General features: G+C 43.8%; 1 protein-coding gene across 27 annotated transcripts in view; it reads left to right on the plus strand.

The window, feature by feature from the left end:
* SVIL (supervillin) overlaps positions 1-18,501 on the plus strand; it is a 278,042-nt gene that overhangs the window by 222,793 nt on the left and 36,748 nt on the right. For all 27 annotated transcript variants that reach the window (XM_064284985.1, XM_064284978.1, XM_064284980.1 and 24 more), the window contains 9 exons: positions 5,069-5,216; positions 9,834-9,923; positions 10,011-10,097; positions 11,573-11,750; positions 12,664-12,836; positions 14,479-14,634; positions 16,379-16,515; positions 17,119-17,266; positions 17,389-17,534. In XM_064284985.1, coding sequence (XP_064141055.1) covers positions 5,069-5,216; positions 9,834-9,923; positions 10,011-10,097; positions 11,573-11,750; positions 12,664-12,836; positions 14,479-14,634; positions 16,379-16,515; positions 17,119-17,266; positions 17,389-17,534 — 1,263 coding nt within the window. The remainder of the gene's footprint in view (positions 1-5,068; positions 5,217-9,833; positions 9,924-10,010; positions 10,098-11,572; positions 11,751-12,663; positions 12,837-14,478; positions 14,635-16,378; positions 16,516-17,118; positions 17,267-17,388; positions 17,535-18,501) is intronic.

The following is an 18,501-nucleotide window of genomic DNA, read 5'->3' on the forward strand; positions in this document are numbered from 1 at the left end:
ATATTTCTTACCCTATTATTAAAAAACCCATTGCCGTCAAGTCGATTCCAACTCATAGCGACCCTATAGGACAGTGTAGAACTGCCCCATGGGGTTTCCAAGGAGTGCCTGGTGGATTCGAACTGCAAACCTTCTGGTTAACAGCCGTAGCTCTTAAGCACTGTGCCACTAGGGTTTCCGATTCGAACTGCAAACCTTCTGGTTAACAGCCGTAGCTCTTAAGCACTGTGCCACTAGGGTTTCCTACCCTATTATAGAGCCACGTAAAGTCAGATAGCAGGATTTAGGGGGCCCTAAACCACCCTCTCCCACCACTGCCAACTCTATTAGAGTCCTGATGGTGTGATGGTTAAGAGTTCATCTGCTAACCAAAAGGTCAGCAGCTCAAAACCGCCAGCCACTCCCTGGAAATGCTACGGGGCAGTTCTACTCTATCCTATAGGGTCACTATGAGTCAAAATCGGCTCAACAACAATGGGTTTTTGGATTTGAAACCAACCTCAAAGGGGCCTAGTGGTACAATGGTTAAAGCATTTGGCTGCTAACTTAAAGGTCAGCAGTTTGAACCCACCAGCCGTTCTGCAGGAGAAAGATGTGGCAGTCTGCTTCTGTAAAGATCACAGCCTTGGGAACCCTATGGGGCAGCTCTACTCTGTCCTGTAGGGTCAGGATGAGTCAGAATCAACTCAGTGTCATCGGATTTGGTTTTGTGGCTTTAAATCAACCCCACTAAGTAACAAAATTAAGAAGAAACTTGTAGAGAAGCAAAAATTTTATGTTTAATATTATCACTTAGAGAGGAGAAAAAATATTCTTGCCTTTATGTTTATTACCATCACTTAGAAGGAGGAAAAGTGTTCCTTGACACAGCTCTGACAAACCAATGGAAGCTTTAAATCTTAAAATCTGTTGTATCATCCCAGGGCTCATATTCATCATGTTCACGCACGAACTCTACGGAGATCCAAGTGCTCAGGGAAATGAAATTTTTGAGGTGGGGCCGCCATTTTCCTGAGGCACTAACCACACACACTACCCCACCCTGGACACTGGACATGTGTTACTCTGAGTTCATCCACACATCTAGTGCTGCCTGGACCTTTGGAGAAGCAGACGTTCTTGGCACTCTCTCTGTTTCTAGAAATATTTGAAGCCAAGTGGCGTATTGGTATGATTAAAATTCACTTGTAAACCTTCATTTACAAAGAAAACTCTCCCTCTTTCTTGAATGTTGTTGGGATCTTCCTGGCAGAGGCAACCTCATAGTTTATTAAAGGCATGTGCTTTAGAGGTACCCGGGTACTTGCGGTCAGGGTCATGTCTGCAGTCATGAGGAGGGACAAATTAAGGAAAGAGATTTTTAAAAAAATATTGATAACTTTTTATTTTGATAAAATTTCAATCTTATAGAATTGCCATAATAGGAGGACACTCCCACATACCCTTTACCAGTGAATTTGTGTACATTCACACCCTCTCTCTCTCCCTCCCTCCTTCCTTCTTCTCCTGACTTTCCCTTCTCCCCTTCCCGTTCTTCCTTCCCTTCCCTCCCTCTCCTTCATTCTCCTTCTCACTTCTCCTTTCTTCCTCTTCCGTTCCCCTTCCCTCTCCTTATGTATATACCTTTTTTTTTTTTTTTCCTGAACCATGTAAGAGTAGCTTGGAGATATCATGCTCCTTTGCCCCAGTAGTTTAGTGTGTATTTCCTAAATAACACAAGGATATTTCTCTTACAGGAGCACGGTACAGTGATCGAGATAGGGAACTTTAACACTGATGCAGTGTTGACCTAGTCCATAGTCCATATTCAAAATGCCTTGGTTTTTATGAGTTGGAATGCACTCAGCAGCAGTGGTTTTGGTTTTGGTTTGATTTAATGTCCTTTTGGGGGCCGTGGTGGCTCAGTGGTTGAGTTCCACTGCTAACCAAAAGTTTGGCAGTTTGATGAGAAACTAGTTTGTTGTGTAAACCTTCATCTAAAGTTTAATTTTAAAAAAGAAGAACTTGAAAAGGTCGGCAGTTTGAACCCTCCTTGGAAACCCTATGGGGCAGTTTGACTCTGTCCAATAGGGTCACTGTGAATCGAAATCGACTCAATGGCAATGGGTTTGGTTTTTTTTATTTAATGTCCGTTTTGAAGCCCTGGTGGTATGGTGGTTAAGAGCTATGGCAAGCTATGGTTGCTGACCAGAAGGTGGGCAGTTTGAATTCACCAGCCACTCCTTGGAAATCCTATGGGGCAGTTCTACTCTGTCCTATAGGATTGCTATGAGTTGGAATTAACAGCAACGGGATTTTGGTTTTTTATTGTCCTTTTTATAGGGTCTCTATGAGGTGGAATCAACTCAGTGGCACTGGGTTTGGTTTGGTTTTTACAGGAGCCCTGGTGGCACAGTGGTTAAGTGCTTGTCTGCCAACCAAAAGGTTCAAACCCATCAGCCACTCCGAGGGAGAAAGATGTGGCAGTCTGCTTCCCTAAAGATTTACAGCCTAGGAAACTGTATGGGGCATGGGGCAGTCCTACTCTGTCCTGTAGGGTCACTGTGAGACGGAACTGACTTAAAAGCACACAACAACAGCAATGTTCCTTTTAGCCCCACCCATCTAGTATCCGAGCCAGGATCAGGCCTTGCATTCCACTGTCACATCTCTTCAGGAAAAGGTTTTTAACCTAATCTAAATTACCAGACATCTCAAATCAGTTCTGGCTGTGATTGCTCTGTCGGAGAATCCCATCAAAAGAAGATTCATAAGCTAGATGGTGGAGAAGTGCATATTCATGACCTAAACCAAATTTTACCAGTGGAAAGGAAGGAAAGACTCTTCCTATATTTACTCTGTAGCCCATCCCCTCCACCCAGGTTCCTCCATCATTCCAACACTTTAAGGAAATGAACTGAGCAGATGTCTTCTCTCTTCCTGTCCTTCATGAATCTGGAAGTAGTTTCCTGTTGGTCAATTCAGGGAAGCTAATTTTCCATAGTGAGATGGAACGCTGTGGAGGAAAAGAATCCCGGAGCCCCTAGGAGGGACTTGCACTTTGAGCCCCCAGTGCTCCTATTGTGCCTGGAAAAGGCCTTATGATCACTTTGATGTATGTTGGAGCCCTGGTGGCGCAGTGGTTAAGAAGTCGGTTGCTAACCAAAAGGTTGGCAGTTCAAATCCACCAGCTGCTCCTTGGAAACCATATGGGGCAGTTCTACTCTGTCCTCTAGAGTCACTATGAGTTGGAATCGACTCCTCAGCAACGGGTTTGGTTTTTTTTTTTTTTTGAGTTTTGATGTATGTTGAGCGTGCTTACCTAAGACTTCTTATCCAAGGAGTAACTCCTTATGAGTGAAGAAGAGCTAGGGAAACTGCCAGAAGGAAGTTAAGAAGCGCTCAACTCAAGTTTGAATGCAAATGCCCTAGCAAAAATGGCATTCCTCCTCACTAAGAAGATGGTGAGGGTAAAGAAAGAGAACAATCACAGGAAGTCATCGCTGTCTTCGAGCCCCTTTCAAGGAATGGCTTCTCAGGGACAGCCGCGGGAAGCACCTTCTGCTCTATGGAGGGTGCTTCCCCCCTCCTTCCTCATTAGTTCCCACAGCACCGCTTTCTGCAGGAACACAGCCAGCCTGGCACCTGCTCTTCGCCCTGTCCGTGCTCAGCCACAGAGAGGGGGTTGTAGTGAAAGGAGGGGTGCTTGTGAAGGAGGAGGGAAAGGGAACTCTCCTGCCAACATTTTAGAATATCCTGCCCTGGCATCACCCCACAGCCCTCGTCCACACTCTTCTTCCCTGCCATGTTGCTTCCTCTCAGAGCCCGCCTGACTCCGTGGGGCTAAGGGCCTCGAGCCCCTTCCTCAGGCCCCCTTCCGGCTTCCCATCCTCTCGCCTGGCCCACATCGCCCTCATCTCAGTCTCTTTCCTGGCCCCTCTAATCACATGGAGGTCCTTCTTCTGCCCCTAGCTCAGCTACATCCTACCCTAGGCTGAATGAGTGCTACCACTGGCTTAGAGATTGAAGAGGCAGGGATGGCCAGAGCCCCGGTTAGAAACCTTTGACAAAAGGCAGATTTTTTAGGTAGCAAGTATATATATGCATAAGTGTATTATATATATATTTATATATCATATAAAGCACATATATATAGCATGATAGGAAACCCTGGTGACGTAGTGGTTAAGTGCTATAGCTGCTAACCAAAGGGTTGGAAGTTCGAATCTGCCAGGCGCTCCTTGGAAAATCTATGGGGCAATTCTACTCTGTCCTATAGGGTCACTATGAGTCGGAATCAACTCGACAGCACTGGGTTTGGTTTTGGTTTTATAGCATGATATATATAAGGCACATATATATACATATATAAATGTGTATATATGTGTATGTGTGTGTATATGTGTATGTGTGTGTATACATATATATATATATATATATACACACACACATACATATATGTATAGCCAGTCTATGGCACAATTTGTCCTTGTCATCAGCTATATTACGGTTTAAGTTTACTCCTTCCATGGGCTGATGTGGTTGTCTAACTGCCCATATAACATTGCTGCTCCAAGAAAAAGCATGCTGAGTTCTAGAACACCCTCCTGTGGCCACTCAATTCCTGATCAGCTTTCCCTCCTGAATAACCGTGTTCCTTATGAACTCACATGGAAGGAATCCTCTAAATTGACCATGTTGTTTGTGAGCATATATGGATAAAACCTCCTGATCAACTCAGTTTAGCTAGCAGGTGAAACAGAACACTTTAAACCCAGCAGACTTCATGGCATGAGGACAATCTCTGTGTTTTGGTTTATTTCAAAGCAGCATTTTGGTATTCCAAATAGAGAAGAAAACCAAAGTTTTAACCTAAAGTTTCAGTATTGTTAATGGTGCTTTCTAACCCAAACCGGAAATAAAGAAGCCAGTCACATATCAGAGACCATTCTAGAATACCCATGGACATTTTTGGAAAATGGATTACTCCTCTGTGTTCCTGCATTTTAGCCCACGGAACGCCACAGGCAAAAATTCACCTCTCTGTCATTTCTGTCCCCTACTTCCCCTTTGTACGTTGTGTACACAGCGGGTGACAGAGAGCCGGGAGAGCCAGATGACTATCGAGGAGAGGAAGCAGCTCATTACTGTGCGAGAAGAAGCCTGGAAGACAAAAGGCAAAGGGGCGGCCAATGACTCCACCCAGTTCACGGTGGCCGGGAGGATGGTGAAGAAAGGTCAGCGTGCATGCGTGTGAGAAAGTGCGTGTGTGCATGTGTGCGTATGTGTGCCTATGTGTGATTCTGTGCACGTATGTGAGCATGTATGTGTGAATGTGTGCATGTGTGTGAGAAAGTGTGTGCATGCATGTATGTGAGAATGTGTGTGTGTGCGTGTATGTGAGTGTGGGGGTGTGTGTGCTGGTGCCCACCCATGAAGGTGAGAGTGATGTGTGATAGCCCAGGTTAAAAAAAACAAGGTGTGATCTTTTTTAGTCTTTAATCTTTCTTAAGTTTTATGAGATATCCCTGCTGGAGACCTTTTCTTTTCAATCTGAGAAGCATAATTCAATTCATCACTATTTCAAAATTTACCCATCTGGAAAATTGAGCACAGGTTTTGAAATCAGTTCTAAATCTGCTAACAAATCTTCGTCCTGTCCCACAATTACTTTTAAATTGTTCCCGTTTTCTTGTGATCTGGTAACTAGTTCACTCAAGTAAGCCCTTCTCAATAAGGAAGCACGTTAGCCGCCCTCCTCTCTAGGTTAATGCCTGGGTCCTTTGCAACAAATTACATTTCTGTGGCTTACAAAGCCTGATTTCCAGGTACTTTTTAAATAGGAGTCCAAAAGATGTATCCAGTTCCAAGGAAGAGGAAATTCTTTGCCCAAAGTTATTTCTCTGCAGCTGAGTTCATGGGACTGATTTAAAGCCTCTTTGCAAACATTTATAAAACAGACATTTCACATGATTAGTAAAGTCATCAGAGCTTTGCAGCTCCATGAGAACACGTGGAACTTTATCTTCTATCCTATAGGAAATGGTTAAAATTTAGGGTCCTTTTGTCACCTATGGAGTCCCCGGGTGGTGCAAATGGTTAGCGCGCTCTGCTAACAGAAAGGTTGGAGGTTTGAGTTTACCCAGGGGAACTTGGAAGTAGGCCTGGCGATCTACTTCCGAAACATCAGCCATTGAAAGCCCTGTGGAGCATAGTGCTACTCTGATACCTGTGGGGTCACCGTTTGAGTCTGAATTAACTTGATGGCAGCAAGGTTTTCTTTTTGTTATCTATGTGCATGTTTTCTTTTTCTAAGCTATTATTTCAAAGCAAATTTCTAAACTTGTAAAAGTTTTCACGTTCGCATAGAATTAACTTACATTTTTGCTAGCATTATAGGTATATCTCCCCTCTTTCTCAAAACCTTTAGGGATCCTTACTGTTATAAAGAGTGCCTAATTCATTGTAGATGTATAATAAAACATTTGTAGAAGAGAGGGAGGGAGGGGAAACCCCCTGAATTTTGATTAACTGAAATCTTGGTGGAAGAACCCTTCTTAACAAGCCTGTCTTCCCCTAATCCTGTGTTGTTGTCAAAGGATAGAAGACAGCTTACTCTCAGTGAATGAGGTACCCCTTGACTACTTTCTTTATCAACGCACAGAGCTGCGTAATCGTGTTAGACCGCTTTCACATGAGTCCATCTCTTTAACAGAAGCGAACCTCAGGCCCAGCGAGGCTCAGCGGAACTCAGGCTGAGAACTTGGCCCACAGAGCAAGTCTTCCTACTTCTAGCACAGACTTTTATCCTGATGACTTTCTACTTGGGTTCTTTTTTCCTTTCCTATCTTAAAAAATAAAACAGTTTATTTGTAAGCAGGCCCTTACTCCCAGATACGACTGCACCTGTCCTCTGTGATGTCAGAGGAAATAGACCAGCCACCTTAAATTCCCCAGTGCTTGGAGCTTAGAGGAGCCCATTGCCGGCCAGTGCTGAGTGACCGGATAATTTACTCTTACGGAGATTTAGAGAACAAGGCGAGAGTAGTTGCTACCGTCCGAGAATGAGTTTGCTTTCCCATTGTCCTGAATAAATCAGGGTCTTTAAAAAAATATATATATATATATTTTTTTTTTTTCCATTTAACAGGCACGGTATGAACTCAACAGCAATGGGTTTGTTTTTTTGATTTATATGGCATGCATGGGAACATTGGTGGTTCAGTGGTAGAATACTCACCTTCTACGTGAGAGACCGGGGTTCATTTTCCAGCCAGTGCACCCCTCTGTCAGTGGAAACTTGTGTGTTGCTATGATGTGGAACAGGTTTCAACAGCTTTTAGATTAAGATGGACTAGGAAGAAAGCCCTGGCAATCTCCTGAAAATCAGTCAGTGAAAACCCTTTGGATCACAATGGTCCTTGCTCGACTGATCGTGGGGATGGCGCAGGACCAGGTGGCATTTTGTTCCATTGTGTTCCAGGCCAGCTTGACAGCAGTGAATAGCAACAACATGTGGCATGCCCAGGAAGCAATTTTCTTGTACATCAGCTTATAGCCTGATGAAAAAACGATACCCTTTTTGTCTGATTATTTGTTACCATCAACTGGGAGATACGTTTCACTTGAATCACAAGCTCTTTTGGGTTTGCAGAGATAAGACTTCCAGTTTACATTTGCTGCAGATTAAAGTAACTCCTACACTCTAGCCTGTGAAGGCTGCTGATCTCATCAGGCTGCAATGGCACCATCCACAGTCCCGAGTTACCACAGATCAGCAAGTCACCAGGCCTTGCAGCCTGGTGTTCACTCTCTCACCCCATGGAACTCTTTTTCTGCCCTAGCCTTGTTAGGACTTGCTCCCTTTTTGAAATTCCTAGATTAGTATTAGATTGGTATTCTAAGATCCTCCTGGAAGAAAAGTACTCAGCGTGTACCCTTGAATAAGAGAACGTGAAATTGTTCCCAGGTAACTAATTACTGAATGTAGAAATCATTTTTAAGAAGTTTCTGGAAGAGGGTTTGTTTTGTCTTCTTTTGCGTTAGCATTTTAAATTTAAATCTATATGCCCCCCTCCATTACCCGAAACCCCTTATCTCTAGCTGGGAAGGAGATGACCCACTGTCTGGAGCTCTCCGCGTGCTGCTGCCTGAATGGGGCAGCAGGGGGCGATGTGGCTGCAGTTATGCCCACAAGCGCTAGCCCTGCAGAGAGACAGATTTAGCTGGTTGCTTTGGGAATCGGCCTTCTGAGTCAGCGCTGTTTGTCAGCTGCGGAGTTAATGACCTCCATGCTAATGAAGTCTGGTGATGGCTCCTAAGCATCCTTCCAGTGGATAAGGATTTATGGTCCCAGTGTGTGACGGACCTGGTATGCCAGATTTTACTTACCTTTATTATTCTTCAAGACAGTTTACTTTCTCACTATAATAAACCCTTTTTTGGGTCTTGTAACTGAAATGATTCTAAAATTCTGTTGACTTCATCAAGCAAATACGTACACTCATTGAGAAGTACTTCTAGAGTATTACCTAAAACTTAAAGTTCAAACCGCATTTCAGTATTTTTCCCTAAAACCGTATGCTATAATACATACCCCTCCAGGTCCTAGGAGGAGGGGTAAAGTCATTCATTCATTTTTCCTTATTAGTGACAGGGACTTAAATTTTCTCCTGACATTCTTTGAGGGATGCTTAAAGTGTCAATGCCGTCTAACAATTTCACATTTATTACAAATGAATACAAAGGATGTTAACATCTTATTTTGTTCTTTGTAAGCACGCTATTAATTTCTTTTGCCAGCCCCTTTTACTCAGGAAAAAAATACTCATCTTTTTTTTCTTCTCCATTAAAGATCCTTGTTCCAGCTGGGTTCCTTCTCTGTGCTGGAATTAGCCCTTTCCCCCTCACATTTTCCTTAACCATTTGTCCTATAAAGATTCCCCACCCTGCTTCTCCATAAAACCAAACCAAAACCAAGCTCGTTGCTGTTGAGTCATTCGGGCTCGTGGCAACCCCACGTGCTCCAGAGTAGACCTGCTCCATAGCGTTTTCTTGGCTGTAATCCTTATGGAAGCAGATTGCCAGGTCTTTCTTCCATGGCACAACTGGGTAGATTCAAACCGCCAACCTTTCGATTGGTTTGCCAAGCGCAAACCGTTTTTCACAATCCAGGGATCTTATGCTCCTGCATAAATATATGTGGAGGCATATCGCCAATTCCCAGCCACACACGAGACATTGCAACACACCCTCCAGCAATCACAAATATGTTTAAATCTATACTCTTCTGTTTCTTTCTTTTAAAGGTTAGCACTCCTTGGGTTTTTGCTCAATGCAAACGCACTCTGAGGAATGCCCCCAAGGCCAGACTGCCCCTCCCTCACTTCAGTTTGGAGGAGAAGTCCAGTGCTGGGGGCCACTTGCTGGCTAGCATGACACAGCTCATTCTTTACTTCCTCTGTGGGAGATGGCTCAAACGTGCTTTCTCCTCAACCAGCCCTCCCCCCAGCACACACACACACAAAAGGCCCTCAGAACTCACAACTGCATTGGTTCAAGTATATTCTGGTTGCCTTATTAAATCTTCTATTCAGTTTACATATCCATGGGCATGTTTTCCAACGTGTCCTCATTGTTCACTTTGGCATGTAATCTACTCCAGTCCTTAGAAACAATTAAAGCCTGTCTACATTTGCAATTGTCTTACGTAGTCGTGATTCCTGCCAAATATGTGTGCATGTAAATGCTATAAATTGCAAAACGTATGCTAGGGTCATTGCAATCCATCAGGGTTCTGGGAATTTCCAGAAATGGGACTGAGCTGCTAAATAGCTTCTTTGTTTGTCCTGCAGGTTTGGCATCACCTACCGCCATAACGCCGGTAGCTTCCCCTAGTTACAATAAAACAAGGGGCACTACCCCAGTTTCCAAACCCCTAGAAGGTAAGTCAAGACACCCAATATACCAATGGGCTTGTAGTCAGAAGGTACTTAGTGGCACTCTATCATTGGTGTTTTCTGCTTGCTCAGATATCGAAGCCAGACCAGACATGCAGTTAGAATCCGACTTGAAGCTGGACAGGCTGGAGACCTTCCTACGAAGGTTGAACAGCAAAGGTACATAACAGAGGCCAGGAGGGGAGCTTTGGTTTCTAAGCTTACAGCACACTGATGTGTATCTTCAGTGACTATCTCAGGAAACCTAAAAACATCTGCTCTTTTATCAAAGTATCTAAGTCCCAATTCTGGTTGCTTCTTCTTTATTGCACTGTCTGCTTTCTTATATAACTTCACTAATCCATATTTTTAAGTATTTGTTGTGAGAGCAAAAATGAAGCTATTGATCAAGGCCGATTGGCTCACCAAGCTCTGGATGCACTTGATAATGTACTAAATTGGAGACCCCAGTAAAACATATATGTTCCTGAACCTAAACCTTTGGGAATGTGATCCAATCAGAATTGTAAACCCAGCAACTTTGCTTTTAACCCTGAAAGCAAACCATTGTACATATACAAAATCAACATAACCTTGGATCTGATGAGCTTTAAATTGTATGTATCAACTTCCAGTAAGGTAAAAGCTATAATTTTTTATAATCATAAATGATTTCTAAAATAATTCTGGGAAATAAATATTGAAATAAATATTTCAATACAAAAGTCAGTAAAGTACACAGAATAAAAGAATAATATGCAGAAATAGTTTCTTACCTCCTAATAAACTTGTCAAATACCTGGAGCCAGGAGCCCTTACTGTTGACAGAGTTCCCTAATAGGTTGAAAATAAATACAAACAACTACTTTAAAACAGAAGTGTAAAAGTGTGATAGAGTAAGTAAACTGGCTAGGCAAAAGATGCAAACAATTGGAAGTTTATCATATACACGTGACAGTGATCTAACCCAAAACCCGTTGCCACCAAGTCAATTCTGACTCCTAGTGATCCTAGAGGACAAAGTAGAACTGCCCCATAGGCTTTCCAAGAAGCAGCTGGTGAATTCACACTGCTGAGCTTTTGGTTAGCATCCGAGCTCTTAGCCACTACGCCACCAGGGCTCCAGTCTAACCCAGGGGTCAGCCAAATCCAGCTCTCCACCTATTTCTGTAAATAAAGTTTTATTGGAACACAGGCACATCCATTTGTTCACATATTGTCAGTAGCTACTTTGGCACTACAGTGGCAGGGTTGGGTAGTCACAAGAGAGGCCCAATGGCCCCACTGAAAGCCTAAACCATGTACCGTCTGGCCCTTTGCAGGAAAAGCTGGCCAACCCCTGTTCTAGAATGAGGCTGAGGCCCTTCTACCTCTGACCAGAAGAGGGACAAGTTAAGAAATGCACGCTTAGCCAGCTTAGGTGCAGAAGGGCCAGCCTCCCTCTCTCCAACCACTTTGCTGTGGCAGCATTGTTTGGATGAGAAGTCCTTGCATGAGAAGTTAAGTAAGGGCCAAGGATGCATCCACAGCACCTGTGTGTCACCTGCATGTCTCCTCCACTCCTGGAACTTAGGGGGAAATGGTTTTTAAAATATCGTGAGCCATAGCTGGAGCCATACACGTCATGAGGTGTTTATTTGCTTGTTTGTTGGTAGTTGGTGGGATGCAAGAAACCGTCCTCACTGTCACCGGTAAATCTGTTAAAGAGGTGATGAAGCCAGATGATGACGAAACCTTTGCCAAATTTTACCGCAGCATGGATTATTCTACACCGAGAAGTCCGGTGGAGCTGGACGAAGACTTTGATGTTATTTTTGACCCTTATGCTCCCAAGTGAGTTATTTCTGTCTCGTTGGTTCCTCTCACTAACGGGCTTCCTTCCTCTGCCTCCACTCAGTGCTTTCACAGGATCTCCTCCCAGTACGTTATCTTCTGCAACAGAACCCCATTGCAGCCTGAGTTATTATTCCCTGGAGCCAGATGCCTGGTTCTGTGGTGTGGCTAAAACAAGCATCTGAAACAGATGTGCTCTCAGGCAAAACGGCTTATATACACAGCCTGTGCCACACGTTTGTCCTGTTCCAGAAAAATCGTGTCACTGGATTTTTTTACATAATTGGGACGTTCTGCAAATTTTTATATTAACATAGTTGAACAGAATTTTCTGTACCTGTCTTTCATTTGACATAGTGAATTCCTCCTACAACTTTGAACCAATATTCGGATCACATGGGCTTAAATTAATACAATAACTAGAAAATCACTAGAGAATGTTGCTTACTTTGTAATAATTTATAAAATCAATGCATTCAAGGGTTTTCTCAGTAGTTACCAAGGGTCTGTCTTCACACAGCCACATGACTAAACTACCTAAGAAAAAGCATTGTGGTGTTAGGATTCCTTCAGCTGCAAGTGTCAGAAAGAAACCCAAGTCACACTGATTTAAGCAAAAGAGAGATGTGGAGGGACTTTACAGGTTCACTTGCTGGAAAGTGCAGGCTTGAGCTAGCTCCGGGCACATCGGTTCCAGGGGCTCATCAAAATATGGTCTCTCTCACGTGCGTTCCTTTGGGCTGGCTTCACTCTCAGCCAAGATATAACCTAGTGGTGGAAGATGGCCCCGCCCAGCTCCGAATTTATGGGCGACCCAGTGCTCCCGGTCAGAGAACCTCAAGTACCAGTTTTTCTAGTAAACTGGGCAGGTGGTCTCTGCGGACCGGGGCAGCAGCTCTGCTTTGCCCCTCAGGTTGACCTCTTCTGTGGCTGAGCACAAGCGCGCTGTCAGGCCCAAGCGCCGGGTTCAGGCTTCCAAAAACCCCCTGAAAATGTTGGCGGCAAGAGGAGATCTTCTTCACGAGTACACGGAACAGAGGTTAAACGTGGCTTTCATGGAGTCCAAGCGGATGAAAGTAGAAAAGAGTGAGTATTTGGAGCCACCCTCCTGCCTCTGTACTTGAGGCTGCGGGTTGGGGTAAGAGTAACGAATGGGGAGTAGGACATGGCCTCCACTCTCTGCTCCTGCCTCAGGCTAAACAGCTCTGCTTTTGTCTGCCCAATTCTTTGGGGCTCCGGAGTCCTGAAATAGTGGGTTTCTTGCTGGAGGTAATGACATCAATAGTCTTGATATTTTGAATATGCTGGCTCTAGTTTTTATCTTCCTATGGAAACCCTGGTGGCATAGTGGTTAAGTGCTATGGCTGCTAACCAAAAGGTTGGCAGTTCACATCTACCAGGTGCTCCTTGGAAACCCTGTGGGGCAGCTCTGTTCTGTCGTATAGGGTTGCTATGAGTCAGAATCGACTCAACAGCAACGGGTTGGGTTGGGTTTGGTTTTTTGTTATAGTACTCATGGAGGGTAGTTGTGGTTCAGTGGTAGAATTCTCACCTTCCATGCAGGAAAGCCAGGTTCAATTCCCCACCAGTGCTCCTCACGTGCAGACGCCGCCCACCTGTCAGTGGAGGCCTGTGTATTGCTGTGATGCTGAACAGGTTTTAGAGGAGCTCCTAGACTAAGACGGACTAGGAACGAAGGCCTGGCAATCTGCTTCTGAAAATCAGCTGATGTAAACCCTGTGGCTCACAATGGTTCGATCCTCAACCGATCATGGGGATGACGCAGGACCTGGCAGCATTTCTCTCTATTGTGCATGGGGTCACCATGAGCTGGGGTCGACTCAATGGGAGTTAACAACAACAACAGTAGTACTCATGAACCTATTTGCTAAAGCTTTTCTTATAAATATTTAGGTGGAGTTATGTTACTAACTGGTCTACTAAGAAAGTGTATTTCAAAACTGCTTATACCATTTAAATTTTCAAAGAGTGTTGTACTTCATCAGTGTTAGAACCTAATCCCTATGAAATAATTTTCTGAATTTTTCTCCAGCATATGCATTCTTTTAAATCCTAAGTTGGAGAAATAAAGGTTTATTGGCACCAATATTACAGGCTTTTCCTCTGTCTCCCATTTTTGGTGATTCAGAGGGTTGGTTTGTGGTAACTGAATATATTTGGTGGTCTACACTAAAAATCCAACATCTTGTTATTACAATATTAAGTCTGAAAGCAAAGGACCTCAAGAGATCACTTTGCCTCCAGAGAAGACTGGAACTTAACCATCCCATATAAAGAGCCTGTACTGTTACATATAAAGACTTTTGGTGAATGACATCCAACAGTCTTCCTCAAAATGCATCCCAACATGTACAAGCTGTTAGGAATGGTTATGGCAGCTGTCAGGGGAATTGCAACAAATAAGTTCAGCTCCTGCGTTTATGCTAAAGTAGCTGGTATATCCTGTCACTCAGTCCTTGTTTCTGTACCGTGAGGTGTGAGGCTTGTCAAGAAGCAGTTTATAACCTTCAATATGACGTTTAATTCTTAGTACAGTGGGTAACTTTTGAACTGCATAGTTTATCAAACTGGAGTATGTGCCCCTCCTCGGGCTGAACTGTAAAAGAAAAAAGATAGTCAGTGATGAGCACTTTCTGACGGTAAACATTCACCTCACCTGAGCATCTTGCTTCTCCCTGCTTTGTGTTTCTTTACACACCCTGCCCAGTGTCCTCCAATTCCAACTTCTCAGAAGTCACGCTGGCAGGTTTAGCCAGCAAAGAGAACTTCAGCAACGTCAGCCTGCGGAGCGTCCACCTGACGGAACAGAATTCCAACAATAGCGCGGTGCCCTACAAGAAGCTGATGCTGTTGCAGATCAAAGGTATCTAAGAGCAGCGTGGAGGAATTCCGCATCGGCCAGGGGCTCCCGTCGGGGATACCAGGCGTCCTGGCTGCTCCCTTTACTTCTCGTAAGGGGAAAGCTTCTTCGAGAACCTACTGTGTGCTAAGCGCTGTCTACCTCCTCTCATGAAGCATCACAAAATCCCATGGGGTAGGAAGCCTTGGAGAGCTTAGTGATGGACCTGAGGTCACAGCAGCTGTTCAGCGGCTGAGCTTGGTTTGAGCCCAGATGTCTCCTACTCCAGCATCTCGGTTTTTGCTGCTGCTTCAGCCTGCTCCCATGCTCCAGGCCGTGACCCGGTCATGTAGTCACCAGATACCTCCTAGTGGTCCTATTGGAGAGCCTGAGGCCATTACTGACCTCACGCAGTGAGATACACAAGAATCAGTGCAGGCCAGAGGGAGGGACGCACATTCCTGGAGGGGGTCAGGGAAAACAAGGGTGAATAAAGTAGAGCCGGATCCCACCCCAATACGCTTTTTGTCAATAGTAAGGAAAACTCACAGACCACCCAGAGCTCTGGGCTCTGAGGAGAGACGTATGCTGCCCCCTAGAGGCAACCCCTGCAGATTAGCCATCAAGAGATTAGCCAACAAGAGAAGGATGGGCAAAACATCACCGCCTCTAAGCATTCTGGGTGTCTTTCTGCATAACCACTGTCATTTGTAGTTTATCGAAAAGACTTCCCTATAACCAATAATATAACCTGTAGCTACTAACCTATAGCTCAAATAACCAATCTCCATTCCCGTGTTCGAACCCAATGTAACTCTGGAAAGATCTGAAGCAACAAATCATTTAGGAGCCAGTATTGAAAGTAGAAAGAGCCCTGGTGGGGTAGTGGTTAAGTGTTCGACTGCTAACAGAAAGGTCAGGGTTCGAACCCATCAGCCCCGCTGTGCAGGAGAAAGATGTGGCAGTCTGCTTCCATAAAGATTACAGCTTTGGAAACCCTGTAGGGCAGTTCTACTCTGTCCTAGAGGGTCACTATGAGTTGGAATGGAGTCGATGGCAGCAGGTTTTATGGATTATTGAAAGCAGTACGTGGCAGTGCTTCCCTCCTAGCTGATTCCCCTATGGCTTTTGTGAATATTACTGAAGAACAAGATTCTATAGAAGTCACACCCTCTCTTGCAGCCCTGCCACCGGCTCTGACGTGTCTGCAGCACGGCCAACAGATGGTATTAAGTGTAGGAGGTGGCTGAGTGGGGAGACTGGGATTGGCAGAAAAGGAGCATATTTGCCAACTGTCCTGGAGAAAGGAGCCTTAATTAACCCATACACATGTTGTAAAAAGACACTCCCTAGTAATGGTTGTAAGGGAGCTCTGGTGGTGCAGTGATTAAGAGCTCGGCTGCTAACTAAAAGATGAGCAGTTAGAATCCACCAGCCGCTCCTTGGAATGCTATGGGGCAGTTCTACTCTGTCTGTAGGGTCACCATGAGTCAGAATCAACTCGGTGGCAACAGGTTTGGTTTTTTGGTGTAATGGTCCTAAGAGGAATGGTGGCATTGAGGAAAAAGCATTAGCAAGGGAAAGAATCAATAATGCCCTCAAGTTGCCCATTTTAAATCCCCATCCATGCCACCAGGGTTCACAAGAGCTAACATTAGCAGACTCTTTAGAATTGAAAGCGTTCATAGCAGGAATGATTTAATTGTGGGATGCTTCCTGTACTAGTTCTGTTTCCTGGGAAGACAGTGACTCTCTGCCTCATGTTCAGGAAGAAGACACGTGCAGACGAGACTGGTTGAGCCGCGAGCTTCATCCCTGAACAGTGGGGACTGCTTCCTTCTTTTATCTCCCCATTATTGCTTCCTGTGGGTAGGAGAGTTCGCAAATGTCATAGAAAAGGCAAAGGTTGGTATCCTAAAAATACTTTAATTAAGCATCTCCTTTATATTCCTATCGAATGTCCTACTCTTCGTCAGATTGTTACAAAACTTCTCGAATTTCAAATGTTTCATTCGAGCAAGAAGGGACTGGTCGTGTTTGTTTCCCTGGATATCTTTCGGACGTTTCATTGGGTGCTTAAGTGGGATGTTCTGTAAAGATTATGATTTACACCTCCAGTTTTTAAGTCCTGGGTTTATTCTTACCCCCTTGGTGAAAAAATAAAGGAGCTGGCTCATCACTTCAAAACTGTTAACAGTATGAAGTTCTGCCACAGACGTATTACATGAGGGTCTCAAGGGGGGCAGCCCAGAGAATGGGTATTTTTTAAAAGCTTCACAAGTGATCTGTTGAATATTTAAGATTGAGGCCTATTGCTCTAAAGAACTGATGACCCTTGGCTCTTCAGTTATATTTTTCTTAACTTTGAAAATACCCAACAACCAGTGTTCTCCAGCCCTGTGGTCACCAGGTTTTCTTTTGAGACATGCTGTTTCCCTTCTGACTTCCACATGGGCCACTGTGTTTAGCCATGGCTCTTCCACCCAGGTAATTATCTTCCTCCCTTAGGCCTCAGAACTTGCAACTTTAATTCAGACGAAGAGGGAACTCGGTTGTAGAGCTACTTATATCCAAACTATCGAAGAAGGAATTAATACACACACCCATGCAGCCAAAGACTTCTGGAAACTCCTGGGCGGCCAAACCAATTACCAATGTAAGAGTTTACTGTATGTCAGAGGATGACAAGACTTGAATATTCTTTCTTCTACCCTAGCTCATTCCTCTAAACCAGCTACTTTTCAGTATTCATACTCTCCTTTTGTCCTTATCCCAAAGCTGCTGGAGACCCCAAAGAAGACGAACTGTATGAAACAGCCATAATAGAAACAAACTGCATTTACCGTTTGATGGATGACAAACTTGTACCGGATGATGACTACTGGGGGAAGATCCCCAAGTGCTCCCTTCTGCAACCAAGAGAGGTACAGTGAGGCAGCGTGCCCATCAGCAAGAAAGCACACTTCACACTTTGCACAGGACCTGCCCAGTAAGATAAATAGCAAGTGCCTAATAAAGGTTAGCCAGGATTAGCTAGCTTAGTTGCAGCTTTGAGAAGATATTTATTTGTGATTTCAAACCATTACTACCATCTCAAATACTAAAATAAAATTCAGAATATTGTTCAGAGGATGCACAGATCATGGGTGAATTTTCTTTGCTATTACAATTTTTTTTTTTTTTTTTATAATCAAAAATCAAGAGCTAGGGCTAGGTAATATTTACATTTTGCCTAAATTACATTTGATTTTTGTATAAACATTAAATAAAATATTTTTCAGTCCTTAAGTTTAAGGAATAAGAGATACATGTATATATAATTTATGATTACAAATTACGGTAATGTGCTGTTTTGTCCTCTCATATCAATAAATATTTATTTGTTGTTGTTAGGTGGCATCGAGTAGATTTTTGACTCAAACGACCCCACATGACAGAGCAGAGCTGCCCCATAGAGTTTTCTAGGCTGTGATCTTTATGGAAGCAGATTCCCTGAGTTTTCCTCCTGTAGGGCTGCTGAAATACATACATTTCTAGTACCAATAAGTATTCTAAGTGCTGAGAAAAAAAGTGGAAGACACAAAAGGACCTCAAATTTAGTTGCCTAGAAGGGTATTAGAATATAAACTAGAACTAGGTTGTGTGATACAGGTTCAGCATAATGTGGACCTTTAAAGGGGGGAGTGTTAAAGAAAAAGAAATAACCAGGGATATCTTTAAAGAAAAAGTGAAACTGATCCAGGCCTTGGTGCTAAGTAGAATTTGGATTACTGAAAATGAAGGGAGAAATTCTTGAAGGAAGATAGAGTGAAACAAACTGAAGACATGGAAATAAGGAATAGCATTACATGCATGTACTCATTCAGCATACACTGAGTAAATCCCTACTGT

Source organism: Loxodonta africana, chromosome 4 (assembly GCF_030014295.1).
Source record: "Loxodonta africana isolate mLoxAfr1 chromosome 4, mLoxAfr1.hap2, whole genome shotgun sequence".
In the NCBI taxonomy this organism is placed as follows: domain Eukaryota; kingdom Metazoa; phylum Chordata; class Mammalia; order Proboscidea; family Elephantidae; genus Loxodonta; species Loxodonta africana.